Source organism: Paroedura picta, chromosome 1, assembly GCF_049243985.1.
Source record: "Paroedura picta isolate Pp20150507F chromosome 1, Ppicta_v3.0, whole genome shotgun sequence".
NCBI classification, from domain to species: Eukaryota; Metazoa; Chordata; class Lepidosauria; order Squamata; family Gekkonidae; genus Paroedura; species Paroedura picta.
The window spans coordinates 13,341,186-13,363,497 of record NC_135369.1 but is presented as its reverse complement, the minus strand read 5'-3'; the positions used below and the strand labels follow the sequence as shown (position 1 = coordinate 13,363,497).

Below are 22,312 nucleotides of genomic sequence, written 5' to 3'. Positions count from 1 at the left end.
AGGCCCTGCTGCTATAAAGTGCAACGGCAACATCCGAAGAGTAGGAGAAGAAGGAGACTGTCTCAAGCTACCCCCTGCGCCACCTCCTGGATGTTGACAGAACTGCTCTGACTAAGTTCTATTCAGTTGGGGGACAGGATTTTATTTTTCCAGAGTGTTAGGTAGGGGTGGACGACCAGAGGAGAGCAGCTGGGTACTCAGCTGGATCCTCGGTATAACACCCTGGATAGCTAGTGGGTGGGACCAGTATAGCTGTAGTTAGTCGAGGGTGGGTTTGAGGGAGGGTTTTTTGAGGGGGGATTGGGACGGGAGGGATTGGGTTGGGAGGTTTTTAGACAGCTATTAGAACTGCTAGATGAAGGACTGCCCTACATGGTGGCCTAGGGAAGAGAGTGTGGCCATTGAGATGGGGATCCGGCCCGGGGCTATAATTCCAGTTCTTCTGGGCCAAGGCAAACATAGCGGTGGGAGGAGATTCAATAATAGGGGGGCAACGACATACGTAGGTCCAAGAAGGCCCCAGCCGTGGAATTTCCACGGACGGTGGCCTGGTCGATATGGACGTTGCCCTTCAAATCTTCGTCCCATCCCCAGGTTCATGGGGGAGAGGGCTAGGGTGGAACCGGTGTTGATCCTATGCAATGCCAGGTCAATAAACAACAAGTCCTCAACCCTGCGGGATTACTTCGTAAGGCATGAGGCTGACCTGGCTTGCGTGACGGAAAGCTGGGTGCGTGAAGGCGAGACCGTCGCCTTGAAAGATCTGGCACCGCCTGGGTTTTCCGTCCTGCATCAACCCCGGCTCCATGGGAGGGGAGGGGGGGTGGCAATTCTGGTCAGAGACACCTTCTCCTTCAGGGCTCTCCCTGCGCCAACGATTCCGGGGATTGAGTGTGTCGGTCTTGGGTGGGAATCGGTCGAGAACGTGGCGATCTGGTTGGTGTACCGAGCACCCACTGCTCCGCCCGATTCCCTGCCAGGCCTGCTGGAGGCGGTGGCTGCCTGGACATTGCAGTACCCAAAACTTTTAGTTTTGGGGGACTTCAACGTTCATGCGGATGCGCCGTCTTCAGGACTTGGCCTGGATCTAGTGTCAGCCATGGAGACACTAGGGTTCTCGCAGATTGTTGCTGGTCCCACCCATCAGGCTGGTCACACCCTCGATTTGATCTTTGGTGCAGGTGTAGCGGTAGATCTGGTGGCGAATAACATCGTTCCATGGTCAGACCACCATGCCCTGAAGGCTCGACTGAGGATACCACCCCCTCTCCGTTTGGGTGACGGACGTATTCTAGTCCGCCCGCGGAGACTCATGGAATCTGAGAGATTCCTGAATGCCCTGCGGGACCCGATGCCCTCCGGCACCTCGTTGACGGCCTTGGTGGAGGACTGGCAGTCCCGCCTTACGGCCGCCATTGACGAGATTGCTCCTAGGCGCCCTCTCCGCCTTCGCCTCAAACAGGCTCCATGGTATTCCCAGGAGCTTCGGGAGAGGAAGAAGGAAGTGAGACGGCTTGAGCGAGTGTGGAGGAAGACTCGTGACGAAGCTACAAGGACATCTCATCGCACGCTTATGAAGGCGTATGAGAATGCGGTGAAAGCGGCGAAACGAGACTTCTACGCCGCAGAAATCGCGTCCGCAAGCTCTCGCCCAGCACAATTATTTAAGGTAATTAGATCACTTACCGCCCTGGAAGAAGGGCGACAAACGATAAGGGAATTGGAATTGAGCTGTGTGGCATTATCAAGCTATTTTGCGGACAAAGTCCTGTCGCTCCGCCGTGACCTACCTGCCACGATTGATACAGTTAGTGAACTGGAAGCTCCGTGGCCGTCAAGGGGGTTAGTGTTTGATGGCTTCAGGCGGCTCTCTGTAACCGAAGTGGACAAGTTACTGGGTTCAGTGAGGGCAACCACTTGCCCCTTGGATCCCTGTCCGTCCTGGTTGCTCAAATCGGGCGACCAGCGGATAGGAGGCCCCTTGAGGGAGATTGTCAACCTCTCCTTAACATCTGGAGAGTTTCCCAAGGGGCTTAAGGAAGCAGTGGTACGCCCCTTACTGAAAAAGCCATCATTGGACCCGCGGAACCCCGCCAGTTACCGCCCAGTTTCGCATTTGGCGTTTCTGGGTAAGGTGATAGAGCGGGCCGCAGCGGACCAACTCCTAGGTTTCTTGGATGAAACTTCGGCCCTCGACCCATACCAGTCTGGCTTCCGCCCTGGCCACGGGGTGGAGACCGTGCTGGTCGCCCTCATGGATGATATCCGGCGCCAGCTGGATCGGGGCGGCTCCGCCATTCTCGTGCTTCTAGACCTGTCAGCCGCATTTGATGTGGTCGACCACGAGTTATTGGTACACCGCCTCGCCGGAGCTGGAATAAGGGGGACTGCGCTTCAATGGCTGGTCTCCTTCCTCCAGAACCGGACGCAGAGGGTTGCGATGGGGGAGAGTTTGTCGAGCCCTTGTGAGCTCCCTTGTGGGGTTCCGCAGGGGGCGATACTCTCTCCCACACTTTTTAACATCTATATGCGCCCTCTAGCCCAGCTGGTCCGGGGCTATGGGCTGGGTTGCCACCAATATGCGGATGACACCCAGCTCTACTTCCTAATGGACGGCCGGCCGGACTCCACCCCGGATACATTTGCCAGCTGTTTGGAAGCGGTAGCTGGATGGCTCAGGCAGAGTCGCCTGAAACTCAACCCCTCCAAGACGGAGGTCCTGTGGCTGGGCAGAAGAGGGCAGGACCAGGAAGCGCGCCTCCCATGCCTGAACGGGGTGCAATTAACACCTGCACCAGTTGCCAGGAATTTGGGAGTGACATTTGATGCCTCCCTCTCTATGGAGGCTCAGGTCACCAATGTAGCTCGGACAGCATTTTTCCATCTTCGCCAAGCCCGGCTACTAGCGCCCTACCTGTCCTCGGAACACCTGGCCACAGTGATCCATGCAACGGTCACTTCCAGATTAGACTTCTGTAACTCGCTCTACGCGGGCCTTCCCTTGTCTTTGACTCGGAAGTTACAGCTGGTCCAAAATGCGGCTGCCAGGGTCCTCACTAGAACACCTTTGAGGGCCCACATTCAGCCGGTGCTTCGTCATCTGCACTGGTTACCAGTCTGTTTCCGAATCAGATTCAAGGTATTGGTATTGACCTTTAAGGCTATACGCGGTCTGGGTCCCATCTACCTGCGGGACCGCTTGGTTGCTTATGCCCCCCGCAGGGCACTCCGCTCTGCGGGTATGAATTTACTGGTTGTCCCGGGCCCACGGGATGTGCGCCTGGCCTCGACCCGGGCCAGGGCCTTTTCAGTCCTGGCCCCAACCTGGTGGAACGAGCTCCCAGAAGAGCTAAGGGCCCTGCAGGATCTACCAGCTTTCCGCAGGGCCTGTAAGACGGAGCTCTTCCGCCAGGCATATGGTTGAGGCCAGGGCAGCTCTCCCACTAACCCATCAGAGGATCCCCTCCAATATTGAGATCTCTAACACCGAGATCATGGTTAGATCTATTGTATTGGTGCCACCCTCTTCTGAACATTATTCTCTCCACCAGGCTGAACTAAGATCAGAATTGTGACCACCGCCGCTATATGTTATGTTATATGTAACTTTTAATTGGGGTTTTTATGGGGATTTTATTGTATTTTAACTATTTATGTTGTAAACCGCCCTGAGACCTATTGGGAGAAGGGCGGTCTAGAAATTAAATAATAATAATAATAATAAAAATAATTCGAAAGCATCTATTCTCCTCCTGTCTTCCATCTTCATGGTCCAGCTTTCGCATCCATAGGTTGTTATGGGGAAGACAACGGTGTTGACTAGCCAGCACTTTGTATTAAGGCTGATATCCTTACTCTTCCATATTTGGTTCATGACTAATATTGCGTTCCGGCCCAGTAACATTCGCCGTTTGATCTCACGGCTGCACCCACCACTTTGAGTGATCATAGAGCCAATATATATATTGGGATGGTGGGATATTTATTTTGAAGGAATTGTGCTTCTGCTTTTGAAATACAATAGGACCCCGCCCCATCATGCAATCTTTGAGAGGACTTCAACCTCCCTGTTTCTTTGGAAGAAAGGAAGGTCTTTGCCACAATCCGTGAAGACTAGCGTCTGCGTCAGTAATCGGCCTTCATCCGCCCCAATGCAAACAGAGAGTTAAGAGAGGCATGCAGGAAATGTTACTTGGCTGCTTCAATTTTACAACTAAGCTGAGCTGAGAAACTCCACCGCATTGTTTTGCTGTTATCACCATTAAATGTGGTTCGGAAAATGTTTAACGCATTGTTCATATGAACTGAACCTGGAAGAGGAAGTCAAGTATACTTCGGACCTAGGCAAATGGTGTCTGAGCTTAATGAACCTGAGAGGGGAAAAGATTTGGGTGAATAGCTCAGAGGAAGGATGCTGGACTACATAAACCCCTAGTCTCATCCAGCAGGGCTTTCCAGATGTTCTTATGAGGGAAAGGCCTCGGCCTCCCTGCCCTGTTGCTGGCCCTGCAGAGGGACTGGCTGGCCCCTGTGTGAGGCAGGAGGCTGGACTGGAGGGACCCTCCCTGGTCTGACCCAGCAGGGCTCTCCTGTGTCCTTATGAGGGGAAGGCCTCGGCCTCCCTGCCTTGTTGCTGGCCCTGCAGAGGGACTGGCTGGCCCCTGGGTGAGGCAGGAGGCTGGACTGGAGGGACCCTCCCTGGTCTGACCCAGCAGGGCTCTCCTGTGTCCTTATGAGGGGAAGGCCTCGGCCTCCCTGCCCTGTTGCTGGCCCTGCAGAGGGACTGGCTGGCCCCTGGGTAAGGCAGGAGGCTGGACTGGAGGGACCCTCCCTGGTCTGACCCAGCAGGGCTCTCCTGTGTCCTTATGAGGGGAAGGCCTCGGCCTCCCTGCCCTGTTGCTGGCCCTGCAGAGGGACTGGCTGGCCCCTGGGTGAGGCAGGAGGCTGGACTGGAGGGACCCTCCCTGGTCTGACCCAGCAGGGCTCTCCTGTGTCCTTATGAGGGGAAGGCCTCGGCCTCCCTGCCCTGTGGCTGGCCCTGCAGAGGGACTGGCTGGCCCCTGTGTGAGGCAGGAGGCTGGACTGGAGGGACCCTCCCTGGTCTGACCCAGCAGGGCTCTCCTGTGTCCTTATGAGGGGAAGGCCTCGGCCTCCCTGCCCTGTTGCTGGCCCTGCAGAGGGACTGGCTGGCCCCTGGGTGAGGCAGGAGGCTGGACTGGAGGGACCCTCCCTGGTCTGACCCAGCAGGGCTCTCCTGTGTCCTTATGAGGGGAAGGCCTCGGCCTCCCTGCCCTGTGGCTGGCCCTGCAGAGGGACTGGCTGGCCCCTGTGTGAGGCAGGAGTCTGGACTGGAGGGACCCCCCCTGGTCTGAGCCAGCAGGGCTCTCCTGTGTCCTTATGAGGGGAAGGCCTCGGCCTCCCTGCCCTGTTGCTGGCCCTGCAGAGGGACTGGCTGGCCCCTGTGTGAGGCAGGAGGCTGGACTGGAGGGACCCTCCCTGGTCTGACCCAGCAGGGCTCTCCTGTGTCCTTATGAGGGGAAGGCCTCGGCCTCCCTGCCCTGTTGCTGGCCCTGCAGAGGGACTGGCTGGCCCCTGGGTGAGGCAGGAGCCTGGACTAATTGGACCCATGGTCTGACCCAGCAGGGCTCTTCCGATGTTCTTATCAGGGGAAGACCTCAGCCCTTATGCCCCATTGTCCCTCCAGGGGAACTGGTTGTGGGACAGGATGCTGGACCACAGAGCTGGTCCAGCAATGCTCTTTTTGCGTTCTGAAAACTGGCATGCCTCAGTTGTCCCTGTCTCTTCCTCTCTTCTTAATAAGTTTTCCATATAAAATGGATCTTCTGGAACCGGTCAAAGTCCGTCATTTTTCTTCCATCAACGGTTAGGGCTTCAGGGAAGTCAATCATCAAAGAGAGGTCAAATTAGACCTTGTATAAAATATTATAGGTTTACACAGTGAACTGTAAAACCTGCGGTTACAAAAATGCCACGTTCGAGTGCCAGGCCAGAATCCGGGCGGTTCGGGTTCAAACTGCAGCTTGCCGGGAAACTCTCTGGGCAACCTTGGGCCCATTATGTTTGCGGTCAATCTGCCCTACCTCACAAGGTTATTGTGAGGATGAAACAAAGGAGGCAAAACCCATATTTTCCACCTTGAGCCAGAAAGGCAGGAGAATACGGCCCAAAATCCCATTTGCCTTTTTAGCCACCGAGTCACACTGCTGACTCTTAGTCAGTCGGAGATCAGTTATAATCTCCAGCCAATACCTGGAGCTTGGATTATAGTAACTGCAATGCAAATAATAAGGTGGAGAGACCTTTGAGGCAAAGTGATAATCATAAGTCAGTATGAGGTGAAATTGGAACGTATGGTCATTGCAGCAGCTATATGAATATTATGGCATTTGGAAGTTGCTATTTGTTTTTTGTAGTGTAAGGATGACCTAACAGTCATAAGGTAACGAGCTAATATATTTAATAATTATTAACATTTGTAATAAGAAAAATGTATGAGAATATTGTTAATTTGATTTTTTTTTGTCGAATATGAAGAGTTGGTTCTTAGATTTAGGATGCTTTGGGCTGATCCTGCGTTGAGCAGGGGGTTGGACTAGATGGCCTGGATGGCCCCTTCCAACTCTATGATTCTATGATTCTAGATGCCGCTTTTCTCTACTCAAAGGAGTCTCAAAGTGGCTTACCTTCACCTTCCCTTTCCTCTCCCCACAACAGACACCCTGTAAGCAAAGTGAGGCTGAGAGAGCCCTCATATTACTGAAGAAGAAGAAGAGTTGGTTCTTAGATGCCGCTTTTTCTACCTGAAGGAGTCTCAAAGCAGCTTACATTTGCCTTCCTTTTCCTCTCCCCACAACAGACACCCTGTGAGGTGGGTGAGGCTGAGAGAGCCCTGATATCACTGCTCAGTCAGAACAGTTTTATCAGTGCCGTGGCGAGCCCAAGGTCACCCAGCTGGTTGCTTGTGGGGGAGCGGGGAATCAAACCCAGCTTGCCAGATTACAAGTCCGCACTCCTAACCTCTAACCACTACACCAAGCTGTTTATTAATAGCCTTTGAAAAAGACGGTCATATACGAAAACGAGGTATACCAGATCTCGTTCTGACATATTTAAAACTGAATAAGCGTTTGCCATAGCAGCCAGCTTGATAGTTCCATGTTTTGTCACCCCGTGGAGCTTGGCAATCAGAAGTATGCCCTGCTGAACAAAATGGTCTGTCAGCTGTAATTTCACTGTCAAACTCCTTTTTGAGAGGCAGCGTAGTGTGGTGGTTAAAGAGTGGCAGACTCTAATCTGGAGGGGCTGGATTTGATGCCTTTCAGACTGCATGTCTGCTGCCTTACCACTCTGCACCACAAGAGGCTCTTAGCTGCCAGTCTTAGGCAATACCAACTGAAATGCGTCAAGGAGGTGGAACTAGATGGCCGCTGTCCTCTCTTATTTGGGTAGCTTAGCTGACCCCCAGGTTGTGACTGGAGATCTCCCGTCCACAGCCGTTGCCTGGCGATGCTCAAATTCTACGTATGCTGCATGGAGCTTGCAGCTGATGCTTTCGGAGGCCCCACAGATCTCCGAAACGCTACGATCCTGATGCTCACGAAGGATTTCATCCTCACGGGAGCATTGATGGGGAAATTGTCCCAAACTCATAAGTATGAGAACAAAACTTGAGTCCAGGGGCACCTTTAAGACCAGCCAAGTCTTTATTTCAAAATCACCCCAACTTAATTTTCTTTCTTCTGCTTCTTCCTGGTGAGATCACCTTGTGCGGAAAATTCCCTTCTCAACCTTTTGAGCGATAAAGTCAGCCTCCAAAAGGTTTTGATATTACATTCAATACATTGAGCACACCCTCCCTGCTAGCAGGCTTGGGGCAGTTCACAACGTTTAAACAGACACTCAATAAATACACAGACGCGCCCAAAAATATTTAAATTTATCATATCAAAAATATTCCTCTTTTCCAGCATACTGACATTTTGTTCTGTCGCCATCATCTTGCTGGCAATTCCCCTCCCCACTTTCCCAGCCATATTGGTGGTACTGGGCGAGCGGGAGGGGAACCTACGAAGGGGAGGGGACAAGATAGGGGAAGAGAGAAGGGAGGGAAGTCCAGTGTAATGATGATCTAAATCAGTGGTTCTCAACCTGGGGGTTGGGACCCCTTTCACAGGGGTCGTGGCAGGGTGAGCAGCTTGGCCAGGGGGGGACGCCTCCACTGTTGCAGTTCCTCCTGCAGGCGCCTGCACTCTGCTACCAGCCACTCCAGCTGCGCCTCCAGCACAGCGCTGTCTCCCGCCAGCCGCTCCAGGTGGCAGAACAGCTCGGTGGCCTCGGGCTCCATGCGGCAGCAGCATAGGTCCTGCAGCGGTGCACCCAGCCTCTCCAGGCACGTCCCCTTGCTGCACAGCACATGCCACTCCAGCGCCACCTCCCCGCAATTTATATACAATCATGAGCAATGGATTGACGCCATTAGTCAATTTTGGTTTAATATCTGTGAAAGAACACTTGCATAATTTTATGGTTGGGGGTCACCACAACATGAGGAACCGTATTAAAGGGTCGAGGCATTAGGAAGGTTGAGAACCACTGATCTGAATCATCCCAGCCTCAACCATAAGCCTGAGGAAAGAGCACCATTTCATAGGTTCTGTGTAATCTTGGCAACCCCCTCAGGGTCCGGTTTCTTGACTAGCAGCTTGTTCCACTAGGAAGGAGCCAGAGGTGAAAAGACCCTGGCTCTGGTGGAGGCCAGTTGAACATATGGTTGGCTGGCTTCAGCCAGTGCCAGGGCCTTTTCAGCTCCAAGAGCAACATTCTCCGGGGAACAGACTGGGAGAGGTGGTCCCTTAGATACACAAGGTCCTGACTGCATATGGCCTTGAAGGTTAGTACCAACACCTTGAACTTGATCTAGAACTCTATCATCAACCAATGCAGCTGATGAAGGGCAGGAGGAATACAGGCTCTCCATGGAGTTCTTGTAAGGGCCCAAGCAGCCACATTTTTGCACCAACTGTAACTTCCAGGTCAAGGCCAAGGGTAGGCACACATGGAGCAAGTTACTGTAGTCTGACCTAGAGGGGCTAGGTCTTTTGGGGCCAGGTAAGGCACTAGTTGCTTCAGCTGGTGGAGGTGGGAGATTGTCCGGTGACCTATGCCCATGATTAGTGTCTCCATTGTAAGATTGTGCCCAGATTCTTGACAGAGCATCAAATTGTTAATTGTACTCCATCCAGGCAGGGAAGATATGTTTTTCTGTGGGCAGGAATAAACTTACCCCCCACCTATATGTTGGCAGAAGGGGGGCAGAATGAGGAGCCAGGCCTTCAGGACAAAGTGGTCTGACCATGGCACTCTGCTTACAGCCACCAGATCCACTTGCAACCCAAAGATCCAGTCCAGGGTATGTCCTGCTTGATGGGGGTTGCCACGGAAGACACTAAGTTCGAATTTTGACTCATCTGAATGAGTATTGAACTCTCTCAGGACCAATATTCTGGGTGCTGCAACACCCAGGCGGCAGCTGCCTTCAGTAGATTCAGCCTGGCATCTGTGGGTGCATTAGGCAAACGGTATACCAACCAGACGGCCAAATTTTCAACCAACTCCCACCCCAGGCCCACTCTTTCAATCCCTGGATTGTTGGTGCAGGGAACGCACTGAAGGAGAAAGACTCCCAGATCAAGATAGCAAACCTCCTCCATCCCATGGTCCAAGACTGAGTAATCTGGTGGATTACTCTTTTCAGGTGACTGATTCACTCGCTCTCACCCATGTCTCAGTCATTCATGCCAGGTCTCTGGCTCTGACAAGCAGTCTTGACTCAGAGAAAAAGGTCTTATTATTTATAGACCTGGTATTGCACAACATCAGTGTCCAAGCCGGGATATTAACCCTAGCCTCGCCCCCTGCATCTCTAGGGAAGGGATGAAGGTCGGAAGAGTTCCAAGCACTCCCATATCTCTGAACCCTCCTATTACGAGGCCTCCTTACTCTTGATTAGCTTGGCTGTCAACAGCAGATACATGTGAATGGTTGATGATATGCCAATAGCACACTAAGACCATTTACGCACTGGAGGTTTCATGCCAGGCTGCAGGGAGAGCATTTGGCCTGGTGCACCTCATCCAACCTGCATTTGTGCTCCTGCATGGGAACTGGGGCAGTGAAGTTCCTAGTGTGGAAACAGTCGATGAAAGAAACCAGTTCTTCCAGCTGGGAACAACTTTTGCGTTTGATCACCTGGACACAGTTCTTTACTCACTATAGGCCAGTGGCTATTTTGAATCCTGGATGCAGCCTTATTCAAGGCAGGCCTTTCCCCGTCGTAGCTCAGCAATTCTTCCATCAGCATGTTCTCTTTGGATCAGCCTGGCCCAGCCAGATTCAGTCTGCTCTCCCCCCCCCCCCCAGAGTCCAGCTATGCAAAGTGCACCCCCTAAGGGTTGTCAGCCATTGACCGGGGGGTGTAGGAGAAAAGTCTGTTGCCATTGGTGGGTAGTTTCTGTACGGGAAAAAAAAACAGATGCAAATAGTTAGGGCAAGGCTTGAGTTGGTAATTCGGGGTTGGGGCCCAAACATGCTGTACTTAAGGGACCCGATCAGCCTACTACTTGGTGGCATCCATGTTATGAGTCCTCCCTGCTTTCAATGAGCATAGCAGAAGTAATTCAGCACTGATGCTGCTTCTTTTTCTTTTTAACCGGGCATTGCTGCAAGGCCTCTAGCAGCCACACAACAGGTGGAGATTAAGCAGGCACACTAAGCTTTTCCTGTCTGTGCATCAGAAAAATCTTCCCCTGCTGAGTTGCATTGCGCCAGGGTGATGTTAAGAAGAGTTGGTTCTTATATGCCGCTTTTCTCTACCCAAAGGATTCTCGAAGCAGCTTACAGTCGCCTTCCCTTTCCTCTCCCCACAACAGACACCCTGTGAGGGAGGGGAGGCTGAGAGAGCCCTGAGATTACTGAAGGAGAAGGAGAAGGAGAAGGAGAAGGAGAAGGAGAAGGAGAAGGAGAAGGAGAAGGAGAAGGAGAAGGAGAAGGAGAAGGAGAAGGAGAAGAGTTGGTTCTTATATGCTGCTTTTCTCTACCCTAAGGATTCTCGAAGCAGCTTACAGTCGCCTTCCCTTTCCTCTCCCCACAACAGACACCCTGTGAGGTGGGTGAGGCCGAGAGAGCCCTGAGATTACTGAAGAAGAAGAAGAGTTGGTTCTTATATGCCGCTTTTCTCTACCAGCGGAGTCTCAAAGCAGCTTACAATCCCCTTTCCTCTCCCCACAACAAACACCCTGTGAGGAAAGTGAGGTTGAGTGAGCCCTGAGATTATATAAGAAGAAGAAGAGTTGGTTCTTATATGACGCTTTTCTCGGATTGCCAGATTAAAAGCCGCCACTTCCAACCAATACGCCAAGCTGAGGATGGGAAGGAAGGCCAGGAAAAATATCAGCGACCCCCATTCATCACAGACTCACAGCTCCTCCCTTTATGCTGGGAACAGATCCACACTGATGGCTTCAAGTCCAAATCTTAGGTTCACCCAGAGTTCACCCATTTCATGGCCTCAAGATGGCGGTGGCTGATCAGTTCCCCTGGAGAAATTGGCTGCCTTGGAGGGTGGACTCTGTGGCATTATACCTAGGGTTGCTGACTTCTGGGTGGGGATCTCCCGGAATTACAACTGCTGACTTGCAACTGATAATGAAGCTGAAGGCAACGCAGCCACCTGGACTGAATCAAGACCTAGGTTTCCAGTCTTATTACCAGTGCTCCTATTACCTGTTTTTTTTTTTTAACCTGTGCTTAAAGGGAAAGGGGCTTTTCCGGAGCATGATAACAACCGCCCATTGGCTGTTCATTTGATTGACGGCCAGGGGCGGGACCAAGCACAGAAAAAATCGCTTCCTTTCTAGCGATTCCTGCGAGACCGGAAACCTGTGGGGAACAAATGAAACGCTACTAGATTCCACTACAAATGCAGGTGTGCGTAACGCCGAGATTCCACTATTTAAAATAGCGTTTCCGCTTTGTGGAATCAATTGGCACCATTGGTCCTTGTGCGGAAACACCTCTATTGGTTCTATGTGTATATATTGGGGGGGGGGGGTTGTTCAGCGGGTTTTCCGGCACATTTTGTACCATGAGGCCAAGGGACCAAGCCCTATGAAGATCGGTTGAGGGACTTGGGAATGTTCAGCCTGGAGAAAAGGAGGTTGAGAGGGGACATGATAGCCCTCTTTAAGTATTTCAAAGGTTGTCACTTGGAGGAGGGCAGGATGTTGTTTCTGTTGGCTGCAGAGCAGAGGACACACAGTAATGGGTTTAAACTTTAGGATGCTTAGGGCTGATCCTGCATTGAGCAGGGGGTTGGACTAGATGGCCTGTATGGCCCCTCCCAACTCTATGATTCTATGATTCTATGAGCTGATCACGATAAAGAGCTGAATGATTCCAGTGCCTCTAACAGAAAGGTCCCTGAACATGCCATTTGGGCCTTTACAATAAGTGGATGAAGAAACACGCAGGACTAGCAGGGTTTCCAAATTTCCACTGCCAACCACAAGGGCTAGAAACTTGCTTCTTCCATTTCGTTTGTTTTCCCTCAAGGCAAAGCTGAGGGGGAGCAGACGATTTCAGCATGCTGGATTCAGCATCTGCCGACTTGACTGGGTTGTTTGCACATCTCACTCTCAGTGCGCCCAGATCCCAAGGGTTAAATGCTGCAGTGCCCTGGCCGGTTGCCAGACTCACTACAAGCTGTTCAATGTCATGTGTAAACACTGCCTGGTCATGAGGAAGGGAGCGGCTGGAAAGCTGCCCCCACCAAGGACAATTGAGCTCGGCCTCCAAACGGGGGGGAACTCCCTCAGTCCCTGTGGGATGCCTGGACTTCTTGGGGAGGAAGGGGGAAGGATCCCGCAGTGCAGGGGTTTGTGATGCCATTTCGAATCCTCCTTCCTCCTCACTCCCTCCTTTTTCCCAGATTTCTGACTCCCACAGGGGTGGAAAAGATGTCTGATTGCATAAAGGGCCATGGTGTTTGCTCAGCAGTAATGCGTCTTGGAATGGGCGGGGCCAGACCTCTTAGGTGACAATCACCTGGCCGCGCCCTGTCAGGAGCCCAGTGTGGAAGGAGACCTTCCCCGCATGCCAACCCACACACACCCAAACTTAGAACAGGCCTCACGCTGGCCTGGGCCTTGAGTTGCCTAGGCAACTGGCCTGGTCAGCCAAAATGGCTACCCTGTGGCAGCTCAGGGGCCAGTGAGGAGGCATTTTTCGGGTCCCTCACACAGACCTTCAGCAGGAAGTGAAAAGGGGGGCAGCATTTTAAGAGCAACAAAACGGACAAGGCCCCAGACTGGAAGTGGCCGCTGGCTTTAGTAGAATTTTTCACTCCCGGTTAGAGATTAAGTCTGCAGTTGGGAAGGAGCTGGCAAGGTCAGAAGCAGAAGCCACGGGGGCCTGAGGAAGCTATCGTTGCATGGGGTGCATGGGTGTCACAAATGGCAGCTTTATGCTTCCAGGGAGAGCAGCCTGGCTGACAGGGACTGAGTCAGGCTTGCCTCTGGCCACCAGTGGGCATAGGGATGCCGGCTCCAGACTACAGATTTGGGAGTGGAGCCTGGTGAGGACAAAAACCCTTCCGACTCTATGATTCTGTGACTCTATGGCAGTGCACTCCTCCAGCTTGGTGTAGTGGTTAGGAGTGCGGACTTCTAATCTGGCGAGCCGGGTTTGATTCCCCGTTCCCCTGCATGCAGCCAGCTGGATGACCTTGGGCTCGTCGTAGCCCTGATAAAGCTGTTCTGACTGAGCAGTGATCTCAGGGCTCTCTCAGCCTCACCCACCTGACAGGGGGTCTGTTGTGGGGAAAGGCAAGGGAAGGAGATTGTAAGCTGCTTTGAGACTCCTTCGGGTAGAGAAAAGCGGCATATAAGAACCAACTCTTCTCCTTCAGTAATCTCAGGGCTCTCTCAGCCTCATCTAGCTCACCTAGGGTGATACCTAGGGTGTCTGTTGTGGGGAGAGGGAAGGGAAGGAGATTGTAATCCACTTTGAGACTCCTTGAGAAGAAGTCCTGTTCTTTGTACCCTGCTTTCCACTCCCCGAAGAAGTCTCAAAGCGGCTTACAATCGCCTTCCTTTCCTTTCCTCATAACAGGCACCCTGGGATGTAGGTGGGGCTAAGAGGAGAGTTCTAAGAGTGCTCTGTGAGAACTACTCTGTGACTGGCCCGTAGTCACCCAGCCAGCTGCATGTGCCACTTCTTATATGCTTGTTTCTTATATGCCACTTTTCTCTACCCAAAGGAGTCTCAAAGTGGCTTCCATTTGCCTTCCCTTTCCTCTCCCCACAAAAGACGCCCTGTGAGGTGGGTGAGGCTGAGAGAGCCCTGATATTACGGCTCGGTCAGTACAGCTTTATCAGTGCTGTGGCGAGCCCAAGGTCACACAGCTGAATTCCCCCCTCCCCAAACCTGCCCTGCTCAGGTTCCTCATACAAAATCTCCAGGTGTTTCCCAGCTCAGAGTTGACAACCTTAGGGTAGACAGACCGATGGTTGGCCTTAATTTCAAGAGCATGAATTTACGTGCTCGCTTCGTCACCACATGTACTAAAATTTGGACATTACAGAGAAGATTAGCATGGCCAAGATTTACCATCCACCCTCCCCGTTTCTTCACAACTATTGGTGTGAAAGCTTTTCGTTTCACCCTGTTCCACAGGGAGCGGTCCCAGGCTACATGGGGATTTCACTCACGTCATCGTAAGGACTGGTTTTGTTGAACGGTGCGTTGTATCGCCCATGCGTCTGGTACCTCGGATACTCGCTCGTGGGACGGTAGGAGCCCTGGGTCTCGGACAGGTTAAGATGGCCGCGATGGCTTTTTCGACAACGGTAGATGATCTGGGAGGGATTGATGCGATTGTGAAAGGAACATCAAAGTCATTTGGGGCCAAGAGAGGCAAGGAGATAAACCCTGAAAAGGGAAGGGCTCCTGCTACCCGCTGGCCCAGATATGCCCATCCTTCACACACCCCCGCCCCTCCTGAGGACTGAAGATGGGTGGGCCAAGTAAAACCTGTAGTAAATTGCGAGCAGACTACTTTGGATGGATGGCAACAAAATAATAGAATCATAGAATCATAGAGTTGGAAGGGGCCATACAGGCCATCCAGTCCAACCCCCTGCTCAATGCAGGATCAGCCCTAAGCACCCTAAAGCATCCAAGAAAAGTGTGTATCCGAAAGATGGATCCACGGGCCCAGTATCCTGCTGTTGATTCTTACAAATTTCCCTGCAGGAAATCTAGTTACCAACTAGGACTGTAGATGTAGGGTGGCCAACCTCCAGGCAGGATCTTGCGATCTCCTGGAATTACAATTCATCTCCAGATGACAGAGATCAGTTCGCCTAGAGAAAATGGCTGCTATGGAGGGTAGATTCTACAGTATTATGTTGTGTTGAGTTACCTCCCCTTCCTAAACCGTCTCCTCCTTAGGGTCCACTCCCTATGTAGGGTTGCTAGGTCCTCCTGGCAACTAGTCGGGGTGGGTGGGGGACTAACCAGATGGCAGGGTCCCTCACCAGTGATGCTTTGCCCAAATACCAGAGTGTCCCTCATCATGCTGACATCATTTCCTGGCTACAGAAGGGATGTGCTGATGTCACTTCCGGGTGCACAGGGAGTGATGTTCACACATGGAGATGCTGTTGGAACACCCTCCCAGTTTTCCTGGCCTTTTCCACCGGACAACCAGCTGATAGGCTGCAGGGAGCTGCTCTTGGGGGTGGGGGCAGAGCAGGAGAATCCCCACCCCCAATGGAAGCCTGGCAGCCCTGCTCATATCTCCAGGGAGGACAACGTGAAGAGCTGGCAACCCTCCGAATGCAGAGTGAGGCCTCTCAGTCAGGTAAAGAGTGAACTTCCACAAGGAAAGCTTGCACTGAATTACGTAAACGAAAAAGGGCTTCCGTTTTGCCTGAACCTCCCACCAATCCTTCTAATTGCCACCCCGCTCAATGATCCAGCCCTGAGAGCAGGGGAAGAGCAGGGGAAGATTTCCCTCCTCTTTCTACTCAGCTCATATATTTTTTCCGCAGATAAAGCAGTCTTTTGTTTGCTGAGGCCCTAAGAAGTCAGTGAGTCTTTCAGAGGCACCCAAAGGTGATGTTATTTTCTGCCTTTGCTGTGATGTGGGTACTCTTCTAGAGCAGGGGTAGTCAACCTGTGATCCTCCAGATGTTCATGGACTACAATTCCCATGAGCCCCTGCCAGCTGGCAGGGGCTCATGGGAATTGTAGTCCATGAACATCTGGAGGACCACAGGTTGACTACCCCTGTTCTAGAGCATACAGTTCGTACATCTTGACCCCGTTATTGTTTATTGTTAAATTTCTAGACCTCATGGGAATTGTAGTCCATGAACATCTGGAGGACCACAGGTTGACTACCCCTGTTCTAGAGCATACAGTTCGTACATCTTGACCCCGTTATTGTTTATTGTTAATTTTCTAGACCGCTCCTATCAGCACAGCCGTCTTGTCCGGCCATCTTGAATACTGAGAATTCAAAGATGCTCACAAAAATGCTCCAATTCTTTGACACGTGCGCCTCGGTGTCATGTTTGGTTGGGGGGGACAGAGGGAATGACCTCCTGGGCAGCCACAGCGACACCAGCAGGGCTCCCGCAGGAGAGCATGGCCGTGTCCATCCCCCTTTTGTTATGAATGTCATTGGATGGTCTCGGTCCCAAGCTTTTAGTCTGACCGACCTCATGGGGTTGATGTGAGGCAACAACGGGGCAGAGACAGCCATGCATGTGACTGGGGCAAAGGGGGAGAGGCAGATGGATCGGAAAGAGAGAGAGGAGGAGGAGAGACTCACCAGCAGGAGGAAGGCAATAATGATTAGCAGCAGAAGGACGCTGACCAAGACGAGGAGCGCAATGTCCCAGCTCCGTATGGGCGCCTCAGTCGCGGCGGGCTCAGTCAAAGTCAAAGGGGTGGAGCTCGCTGCAATGGAAAGAGATGTCATTAGGGCAGCCTTTTTCAACCTTTTGACCCTGGAGGAGCCCCTCCATAGTGCAGGGGGTTGGACTAGATGACCCATGAGGTCCCTCCCAACTCGATTATTCTATGATTCTATGATCCTAAAGAAAATTTCCAGACTTTGAGAAGCCCTGGAAGTGATGTCAGCTGGCCACACCCCCGGAAGTGACATCACTACTTGTTCCCTTAGCCCTCCTATTGCTCCCTCCCTCCGTCTTTGCTTCTATCGTGGTGGCTCACCTCATGTAGTCCAGAAAGAGCTGAGAAGACCTGGATCTCCCCATACCATACTGATTCAGAGCTCCCATGGATCCACAGGGATCCATGAACCCCTGGTTGGGAATCTCGACCTTAGTGACTTTGCATCCCTTCTAAGACACACTTTAGGGCTATTTTCTAAGCTTGGTATCGATATTTGTGGTTAGAATTTTCTAAATGGGACCAAGGAAGGCTTCTTCCTCCTGTTGAGTGCCTTGAAAAAGAATTCTTCAGACAGGGTGATTTATAGAGCTGACCCCCCCTCCCCCGTCCTTGCCACGTTCTTCAACCACAGTCCTTCTCAGCATCTTCAGTCAAGATATTTTTGAAGGACCATCGAAATAAAAGGACTTTGGCCGTTCAACTTGTTACACAGGTTTAATTCCGGAATGCAAACCTTGGAATGTTTTGAGTTATAAACAATACAGGAACGGCTTTGTAAACTTATAGCGTCTTTGGTGATAGTGTACTTTGGATCCCAGATACTCTGGTTTCCTTTCTTGATAGATTGGAAGAAGAAGAGTTGGTTCTTATATGCCACTTTTCTCTATCCGGAGGAGTCTCAAAGTGGCTCACAATCTCCTTCCCTTTCCTCTCCCCACAACAGACACCCTGTGAGGGAGGTGGGGCTGAGAGAGCCTTGATATTACTGCTTGGTCAGAACAGCTTTATTAGTGCTCTGGTGAGCCCAAGGTCACCCAGCTGGCTGCATGTGGGGGAGCAGGGAATCAAACCCGGCTCACCGGATTAGAAGCCCCAGCTCCTAACCACTACACCAAGCTGGTGGCCCAAAATGAGCAGGAGTTGGGGCCAAGAGATGGACATGCAGCACCACAAGAGGTAGGGTTCCCAGTGGTCATGTTCCCAGGTCTTCTGACAGCTATCTAGCAACAGAGAGCCCCGCATTCAAAGTACAGTCAAATTCCCAGGCTGAGCAACTTCCCGCCACCTGACAGCACTGTGAACACAGGAAGCAACCTCATACTGAGTCTGGCCCTGGTCTGTCAAAATCAGTATTGTCTGCACAGACTGGCAGCAGGGAACCATTGTTTGCCCCAAAGGGGACACATACATCTAGCTCAATCGGACACCGCCCTGAGATAGTTAGACCTGCTCACCTCGGATCGCAGTCAGTTGCAATTGCTCCTGTTGTTTTGAGTCTGCATTTCTAAAAATTATCTCAGCCTCCTGTGCAAGTTCTTCAGGGCTTTCTTCGGTCTTGAAATGCAACAGTGTCGATGTTGCGACAGAGCCAGGCCTGTGAAGGTTAAGGAACAAGTTGAAGCACGGAAGAAGCTGGGTGTGCCAACCAAGGGTTCCCAGGCTCCATGTGGGGCCTGGAGATCTTCTGGAATTAGAACTGAGAATCACGCAGCAGAAATCACTTCCTGGGGAGAAAAAGGCTTCTTTGGAGGGTAGATGCCATGGACTTATACCCCACTGAGACCTTGGCCCTCCCCCACTTGCCCCCTCCCTGGGCAAAGTAGAAATGACTTGGGTATCTGAATTTCTCGGATTGCCAGTCTCCAGGGAGTGGCTAAAAAGCTCCCGGAATTACAACCAGCCTCCAGCAGTTAGCCTGGAGAAATAGCTGTTCTGAAAAGTGAATTCCATGGCATTATACTCCACTGAGATCCTTCCTTCCCTCCCACCCAAACTCTTTCCTCCCTAAGCTTCTCCTGCAAAATCCCCGTGAATTTCATAACTCAGAGTTGGCAACCCTACAACGTATCAGTTGTGTGTGTGTGGATAGCCCACACTTCCTACCCAAACTGAAGTATTTCAAATCTTTGGTACTGATATTTGTGCTTGCATTCATCACAGCCGTAGAGGTTCTGATACTGTAGAGAAAAAAAGCAAGGAAGGTGTGTTAGAATCTAGTAGATTGGAGTCAGTAAAACTCAAAACAGGAGATGGGGGATGAAGCTGTCGTTTGAGGCCGCTTCCATAACCCCCTGCTCCTTGGTGATTTCCTGGTCCCCATCCGCGCAGGAGACTGGAGGCTGCATCCCACAGTTAACTTGTTGCAGGCTAGCAACAACCAGAAGCTAAGGAGGGATGGCCCTGACTAGCATTTGGATGGGAGACCACACAGGAATAGCAGGCTTGGCACAGAGGAAGGCCATGGCAAGCAACCTGGGGACGTCTCTTGCCTTGAAAATCCTGTGGGGTTGGTTGCCATGGGTCAGCTGTGACTGGAGGGCACTTCCCCCCCCCAACAAGGAGAGGGAGAGGAGACCTCCAGATTCCTCCCTCCCTCTGCAGGCCCCCACTGGCCCCTCCTGCTGTTCCTGGGAGGACCCCCATCTCAGGGGAGCAGCATTTTGGAGATCTTTTTAGGTGCAGCAGGAAAGGAGGAGGAAAAGGACTCTTGTTCTACTGCCGGAAATGTGTCCCATTAAGGAAGGTTTTCCTAGAGAGCCAAGTCTGGGTGAGTGTATGAAACGTACCTACAGTTTTTGCATTACTTCTTGTGTTCCCTGGGGACTTTCCTGTAGCCCCAGTCAGCATGTCTATGTGGGCCAGTATTCAGGGCAGGGGTCTCCAACGTGGTGCCCATGGCGGCTTTTATGGAGCAAACCAAGTGTTTTAGAAAGTGGGATTTTGCCCAACCGGGCTTGTGGTTGGCCTCTGGAGATTTGATTGGCTGAGCCAATTTTCTAAAGCGTTGCTATGGAAGCAGCTGCCCTGGTAGCACAAGCTCTGCCCCTGTGTGACTAGAGTTCAGCTGAAGCAACCATTTTGAGATTGGCTCCGCCTCCTGCCACTGGCAGCATTTCCACGGCAGCCATTTTGTGGTTGTGCTGGCCACGCTGTCCCAGAATTCCAATGGTGCCCTCAAGCTCAAAAGGTTTGGGGATCCCTGGCTTAGAGGTTCCCACCAGAACTGGAGATGCCTAGGTTCAAATCCCCACCTTTCCATGAAGTTTTCTGGGGCGGGGTGCTCTGTGGGTGAGAAACCTTCTCCTGCCTCACAGGGGTCACCAAATGTCAGCATGATGCCCTTCAAGGAGTCTTGGGAGGATAAAGCAGGGCTCAGGCCAGGGCCTATTCTGTACAAATAGATAATGCACTTCCAATGCACTTTAGAAGTAGATTTTCCTGTTCCACACAGGAATATCCAGCTGCGAAAGCACATTGAAAGTGCATTATCCTATGTGTGTGCAATGGGCACAGGGCATTCCTGAAACTTTGTTTCAGCTGGGGTTGCCCAAGGCTCCAGCCTGCCCTCGGGGTCTCACGAGGCCCCAATCCAAGCCACAAGTATCACTGGTGAAGGCTAGACTGCTGCTTTGGGCGTTAAGCTGTCCCATACTTAAAGACTGGCAACTGAATGGCCAGAAGACTTTTCTTCCCACAGGGTTCTTATTTAGTGTGTGTGTGTGACCAAGCAGATGACGTTTTCGCTCACACACTGATGGACTGATTACAGGCTGGGGGGGGGGGGGAATAAAGGTGTTTTCAATGCCTCTTGTTATAGGAGGCAACAGGATGCAGGTGTAAGAACTCTATTGCCCGGGGTGGGAGTGGAGCTGGCAAACTTAGATGGCCTGAGACTCCACCAAGGAGAAGAAGAAGAAGAAGAAGAGTTGGAAGATGGAGTGACAGATATTGCACTCTGCACATGTTCAGAGACATCAGTTTGCACGCTCCAGGGATGTGTCCAGGCCTAGAAAATAAGTGCTGGGGATGAGGCCCTGGGCAGAAGTTGATTCAACAGCGGCTTCTCAATCTCCACCCAGTGCAGATTTCGGAAGGGACGCCTATCCTCCGCCTCCTTACCCACTGTAGCCATGATTTCACTCCTCTGCAGCACTTACCATCTTCCCAATAGTGTCATGAATCTGCATGTAGTACGCAGAGGTGGGATCCAACAAGGTGTTGTCGAAGGCACGGTTTTGGATGTGATAGGCGAGATAGAAAAAACGCAAAGGTGTCTGGGTGGTGCTGTTGGTGATAGAAACCACCGTGGTGGAACTCTCCGGAGTGGATGTCACAGGGCTTCCTGCAAGAGGGAGAGATTATGCCAGTGGCCCGAAATGAGCAGGATTTGGAGGGATATTTAGCACTGCCAGAGGTAGGACTCCCAGAGATTGTGTTCCTGGTCCCCAGGACAACTATATAGCAACAGACACAACAGAGACCCCTGCACCCAAAGTACAGTCCAATTCCCAGGGGTGAGCACCATGAACAAATGAAGCTGCCTCACACTGAGACAGACTCCTGGTCAGTCAAAGTTCTGACTGTGAAATGGGACCCTTTCCCCAGGCATGTGGTTGAGGCCAAAGCTGATACTTACTGACATCGGAATGGGCCCCACACCCTTTACTATTGAGGCTGGGCCACCTGAGCCATCTGATCCAGCTTTAGGAGTGTGGGCTTCTAATCTGCCGAGCCGGGTTCGATTCCCCGCTCCCCCATATGCAGCCAGCCGGGTGAGCTTGGACGAGTCACTGCCCTGATAAAGCTGTTCTGACCGAGCAGTGATATCAGGGCTCTCTCAGCCTCCCCTCCCTCACAGGGTGTCTGTTGTGGGGAGAGGAAAGGGAAGGCGACTGTAAGCCGCTTTGAGACTACTTTGGGTAGAGAAAAGCGGCATAGAAGAACCAATTCTTCTTCGTCTTCTTCTTCAGTAATCTCAGGGCTCTCTCAGCCTCACCCACCTCACAGGGTGTCTGTTGTGGGGAGAGGAAAGGGAAGGCGACTGTAAGCCGCTTTGAGACTCATTTGGGTAGAGAAAAGCGGCATATAAGAACCAACTCTTCTTCTTCAGTAATCTCAGGGCTCTCTCAGCCTCACCCACCTCACAGGGCGTCTGTTGTGGGGAGAGGAAAGGGAAGGTGAATGTAAGCCGCTTTGAGACTCATTTGGGTAGAGAAAAGCGGCATATAAGAACCAACTCTTCTTCTTCAGTAATCTCAGGGCTCTCTCAGCCTCCCCTCCCTCACAGGGTGTCTGTTGTGGGGAGAGGAAA

The 22,312-nt window shown here is 51.9% G+C and overlaps 1 protein-coding gene across 1 annotated transcript in view; it reads right to left on the bottom strand.

The window, feature by feature from the left end:
* Window positions 1-9,784: 9,784 nt before the first annotated feature.
* The window catches only part of LOC143837916 (mucin-1-like), a 31,332-nt gene continuing 18,804 nt past the window's right edge, over window positions 9,785-22,312 (bottom strand). Inside the window, exons 4-9 of the mRNA XM_077338456.1 lie at window positions 21,159-21,343; window positions 19,105-19,178; window positions 18,456-18,595; window positions 16,916-17,043; window positions 14,787-14,933; window positions 9,785-10,531 (exon numbers count right to left, since the gene is read on the bottom strand). Coding sequence (XP_077194571.1) covers window positions 10,466-10,531; window positions 14,787-14,933; window positions 16,916-17,043; window positions 18,456-18,595; window positions 19,105-19,178; window positions 21,159-21,343 — 740 coding nt within the window. The 3' untranslated portion in view covers window positions 9,785-10,465. The remainder of the gene's footprint in view (window positions 10,532-14,786; window positions 14,934-16,915; window positions 17,044-18,455; window positions 18,596-19,104; window positions 19,179-21,158; window positions 21,344-22,312) is intronic.